The sequence below is a fragment of the Mytilus edulis genome, chromosome 9, assembly GCF_963676685.1.
Source record: "Mytilus edulis chromosome 9, xbMytEdul2.2, whole genome shotgun sequence".
Taxonomy (NCBI): domain Eukaryota; kingdom Metazoa; phylum Mollusca; class Bivalvia; order Mytilida; family Mytilidae; genus Mytilus; species Mytilus edulis.
Window position 1 is genome coordinate 76,074,821 of NC_092352.1, and position 6,000 is coordinate 76,080,820.

At 33.0% G+C, this 6,000-nt stretch overlaps 1 protein-coding gene across 1 annotated transcript in view; it reads right to left on the reverse strand.

The window, feature by feature from the left end:
- LOC139489050 (voltage-dependent calcium channel gamma-5 subunit-like) overlaps window positions 1–5,721 on the reverse strand; it is a 67,885-nt gene extending 62,164 nt beyond the window's left edge. The window contains exon 1 of the mRNA XM_071275150.1: window positions 4,975–5,721. Coding sequence (XP_071131251.1) covers window positions 4,975–5,173 — 199 coding nt within the window. The 5' untranslated portion in view covers window positions 5,174–5,721. The remainder of the gene's footprint in view (window positions 1–4,974) is intronic.
- Window positions 5,722–6,000: the final 279 nt, after the last annotated feature.

Sequence of the window (6,000 nt, forward strand, 5' to 3'; positions counted from 1 at the left end):
TCATTAAAATAATCACTAAATATGAAGTCATCATTATGAATTATTGTTGTTGGGACAGTAACCAAGTCTTGATCACTGGTGTACGTGTGTTAACGTATTTCTTGAAAAATGGCAATTGAGAGCTTAATTACTTTTCTTGGGTATGATAAGGAAACTATTGATCCACTTAAGTAAAGCAAATACAGGGCATTCGTGCAGTTGAATGTCTGTTGAAAAGCAGAATTTCGCTCTCAATATGAAAATAAGAAGATGAGGTGTAATTGAAAATGTGACAACTCTCCACCAGAGACCAAACTGTTGCAGAAGTTAACAATCTTAATTAGATCACTGTATGGGTCAACAATGGGCAAAACTATATCACATAACCAGCTATAATTAAGATAGAAAAAGGCCTCAAAATGACGAATGTGTAACAAACCAAACGAGAAAACGAACTACCTGATGTGCGACATAGCAATAAATAAAAAAACAAATATGATATACAACAAAAACGACAACCACTGAAATTACAGCCTCCTGCCTTGAAACAGACACAACCTCCCTTCTTTATGAATTTACCAATTTCTCGACAGAGAAATCAAAATCTCTGAATACGACTGTCTATTCTACCAGTAGGACGTAATCCGTCAAGAAACCATCTAGACAGCAATCGAATGGCTAGTAACCGGTAGTTTTATCATCTTAATAAGGCAATAAATCTAAATGTCATGCTCTGGATTATTGTAAGATGAAATTTGACCGCTAATGCAGACGACAATTACATTTCCGCCATCTTTGTTTACTTAAACGCATGCTTGCAGACGATATATACAATGCATGTCTAATAAGGAATGTCCAAATCAATACTAATCTTTAAATCATTTCATGGGCATGCATAGAAATGACAGGCGATTAAAACAAGATGGAATGCATAGAAGAAAATTCATAAAATTCGTTAATAGGTTTTATATCAAGTTCATGCAGGGAGTGCATATATATATAGTCTATGATTAAAACACTAACGTAGATCAAACAAGATGTACACTAGTAATTTGCTCAATTTTCTCATTTACTTGATCATCACAGAACTCCTACAAGTGAACAAACATATATGCATTACACATATAAAAAAAAATGGCGGTTAATGATATCAATTTTCTTTTTATTTACTGTCATTGATCGTTTTTATGTTTGTGTACAATAGAAGATCACTCGCTGCTACATGTATTTAAATATGTCATTTTACTAAAATAACGGTGCAACTATAACAGTCCAAATTGAACGTTCTGGCCATGCGGTCATAAAACTTTCGAGTCAGTTTTTTGTACTCGTACTCGAAAATCAACCAATCAAATTGCTGGATTTCATGTTTCGAGCATGATTTTTGTGCTCCGAGCACTGAGCAAAGTTTTATGCCTTCAAGGCCTGGTCGACTATTTTCTCGTGTTTTTTCTGCTCCCCCTTTTCTCTACGAGAGTACTTTCTCGTAAGGACAATACAGAAACGAATGACGTATGCATTGAAATCCCTATGATCAGATACGTTTACTGTGTAGTAAGATTGAGTTTTATACCAATTATCAACTGATCAAGGATTAATAAAACGGAGAGTAAATTTCTGCATTCATTGAATCTTATTAGGAATCACCAGTATTACATTAAAAGTTTTGAAATTCAAGATGTTTAAGGGAACTTCCAAGTTTTTTTCTCTCTAAAACCATAACCCTTTCCCTATTTGAAGTTAAATGGTTGCTCACGACCAACATCAATCAAATGAAAAGATGTGACCGTGCATTATATTGGCCATTAGTTGAAGTTCAGTGGCAAATATTACATGCATATCAATCAAAAAGATATGCTTCTTTATGACGACAATTTTGGACTGTTAATAAAAAAAATCCAAAACATAGATATAGGAATAGAAATTTCGCCCTAACTATGATAGGTCGCTAACATATATAAGTGGCACTGATCAATGATCTTGGTTGTAGGTCCGCCGAATCTAGCTTGTCAGTTCAAAATAGTCCTCACACTATGATTCTACGGACAAAATATAGTTTACCTGTCACTGGTGTAAGCAGAATAAGACCAACCAGACTAAACGTAGAGGAATGAACAAAGAAACGCGGTCAAGTTCAAGGGAGATGTTCACACTGCAAAAAATCACTATCCAAACTGGGTTCGAAAACCAGACCGTCCTCACAAGAGGAGACAACCCTACTACAAAACCACTAAGGCAATTTCAATGACCGGTGTGAGCATAACAAACAATAATAACTTATTTTAGAATTTGAACAACACAGTCGACCATTCTCCAACGTATGAAATGATATGACTAATTTAAAAGTGTCGCCTGTAAGTTTGATATATTCTTAAATCTATATTAAACAAAAATTGTTTTGTGAGTTCAAACCTTTTTGCATCTAATGTCTAAGACTGTGCCAACTCATTCATTTATATATTCATATCAACTGAGTCCTTTCAATTGATTCACTGATAATATTTGAAGCTTTCTGTGTTTGATAGTATTCTTAGATAGCTTAAGGATACTTAAAGATTTCAATGTCAGTATCCACGAATTAATTCATATAGTGCACTTTCAAAACAAAAAGATTTTCAGAAACATGGCATGATTTTAGAACGTATCTAATGTGTTGTTTTGTGGACAAAAAGATTTTCATAAACATGGCATGATTTTAGAACGTATCTAATGTGTTGTTTTGTGGACAAAAAGATTTTCATAAACATGGCATGATTTTAGAACGTATTTAATGTGTTGTTTTGTGGAAATCATCGATTATCAAGTTTGTAAATCTCTCTATAAAGATACAGGCCTTCTAGTGAATGACTCATTGTATTTGCTTTTTACAGAAGTAGTTAATGATTTTACAAATACAATTATAGCTTTATTATCTTTCCAATACCCACGGCCCTCGTAACCAATCATTAAGATCAGTTACCGTGGAAGTCAATGACTATTGTTATGCATTAAGCTTTTATTTATTTCAAAGATGTTTTTACTGTAGTCAACATCTTAAATATATTTGAGACGTTTATGATGAAAAAGTTTCTCGTGTTTCGGATATTAAAATGATCTTTGATGGCCGATTAACACAACCAATGTTTGCTGATATTCAACAGACCATGACTACAATGAAGCAATATAATGGACATTAGATTGAATTATATTATATCATCAGCCTCAGTTGATGACCTGTCAGTTAACTATAGGCTACTTATAGGTTATTGTATAAAGTACGTCGTAAATGGTCATAAGATAGATCCCAAATGGTACAAGGTCGCTTCATTCGACATTATTTTCACATACTAGTATACATGAATAAGCTCCAGTTCGTTTTAGTGAAGACCTTACAATATTGACCTCAATGTCTTTAAATTGCTAAAAAGATAAATTTCATGTCCCAGTTACAATAATGCAAAAGATCGAATATGTTTTCTTCCTTTCTGTAATGCAATGCCATGTAATATCCAGCTGCAAGTTATTTTTTATCATTCTAAACTCCCATAGGTACTATTTAAATTTTGTATTACTGTTTTTCGCTGTTTGATATAGCTTTATACCAGTCAAGCATAAGTTCACCTTCAATTTGCAATATGGTATATGTGTCAAGTTTAATTTTACGCCTCAATTTTTAATTGAAAGATTACCGTTTACTGTTGCCTTTGGAAAACTAAAATTGCTGCTGCCTATTCCATATAAGTAAGTGTTAAAATTACGAATTTATTATCGATCCCAGTTGTAAAACAGTAACTTCTATAAACATCTAGTGTTGATGTTTAAAAAAGTATGTCTTCATTTCAAACTTATCCTGAAAGTATTTTTTAATTCTTAACAGATTTTATTAATAAAATGACAATGATTTGTTTTTTCAAGTTTCTTTTTATAATCCTCTGTTTCCATCAAAGTATAAATACCGGCAGTATTTAGGTGTCACGTGTGTGACTAAATCCAGTCAACATATTTGTAAAACAAATGACAAAAAATTCAAATCTACAAAATTATAGTAGTCATGCTTGCCATACATATATCGTGATTATAATGAGCTTTTGAATTAAGCTGCTTGCTCCATTTTATGTATATTTTGAAACAAATGGCTTTTCCGTCTCAAAACACGCTATTTTACATAATAAAATGTCCCAAAGGATTTCGAATCAATTTTACACGGATTTTTTTCTGCAGTAGCGCGTCGACGTCTATGAATGTTGCAAAGCGAACTAATAAATAAAGAAATGTGTTTGTCACTAGGTAATTGAAGCAGAAGACAGCACAGATATACTTATATCAAAACATCTGAAGGACTACTTCGGGTGCGGGAGTTTCTCATTGCATTGAAGACCCATTGGTGGCCTTCGGTTGTTGTCTGCTCTATGGTCGGGTTGTTGTCTATTTGACACATTCCCCATTTCCATTCTTAATGTTATGTCATTCATGCATGATACATGTAATATCTAATCTTATAAGTAAGTTCAATAATATATAAGATAACTAATGTTCCGACCAAACGTTTGAACATTAGATAAAGTTGGGAATGCCTTGTGGTAATATTCTAAGTAGCATAGTATCATGGTCATCTGCACTTTTCAAAGAACTCGATTTAAAAAAAAAAAAATTGTAAAAAAATCAAAAAAACAGTCAGATCACATTAAATGTATATAACGGTATTAGACATACTATATCTCTACTACCAAGAACCATGGACACGGACTGGGCTTTGTAACATACGCTATATGTTTATGGGGTGCGTTGTACTTGTAGGTCAAAATATTTTCCTTTTTTTTTTAAAGAAAGGGACGCCAACGCATATTTTCTCCCTGTGTATTTATACAACGTACGTTTTTGTAACTAGAGGAATTTATAACATATAGATAGATACATACTACTGGGCGATTCTTGTGACTTCTCAAGGTGCAGTGATTTTAAATCACGTCGTCAAATATAAAATTTGTGAATTATAATATAAAGAAAACAAATTACCTGTGACTGTACATTGTCGCCAAAGTCCCGACCAATGATTTTTATATACTCCTTTGGTACCGTTATTTTTATTAGGTTGTAGATCACTAGTATATAGCCAATAATCGGTGGCGACAGATATCGCTAATAACCCAAAGGCGGCACACGCACATGCACTCGTCATTACCATAAATAAACGCTTTTTCGTACAACAGTCCATGTTAAATATGAAATGAACAAATTGGCACGTGGAATTCTATAGCACCTTGCGAAAAAACCTTCAAAATCATCCATTAATTTTTTATTCAGCATGAGCGAGATTTCAGAATCAAAGCTAAGCAGACGACTAAATACGCTTCCTTCCATTCGACAGATAATCATCTGCAATGGCGGGAAAACAATGTAGAAAAAAGATTATTATGTCCTATTCCATGAAATAATCGTCATGTCACACAATTATCCAGACATTACTTAGAATATCTTAATTTAATCAAACAATAATAACTATTAAGTAATGGCCGTTGAATATCGAGATGTTTACTGTAACCGCTGCAGACGGATTCACAATATAACAATCATTGTGCCATTGGTTTCCATTTCCTTGGAGCAAATCAAGAAAGAAAATGGTGAGTTATTCTCTTAGCGTGTCCATCTTGGAAGCACAAAATCGATAGCTTCACATTGACGGATTATAGCTGCATGCGTATGCTCTCGGAATCGAACCCAGTTACAAAGTGAAATGAAACATATTGCAAAATAAATGTCAATGACAGCCAATAATATTTGCACTATTTAGTCTTATAAGATCCATCATTTTATTTGCTCGACTCGCAATAATTGCTTAATCAAATTGTAATTTTTGAGACATTGTATCAAGTCATGCATTATAACTGGAACAGATTTGTAGGAAATGTATAAGAGTTCTATTCCACATATAGTTGCAATCAAGCCGTTATCAATATTTTTTTTTATTTTCCTTAAACAGAGATCAATGTAACATTATTAGAAATGACAATAACATTTCAAAGAAGCATCAAATTTAATTAA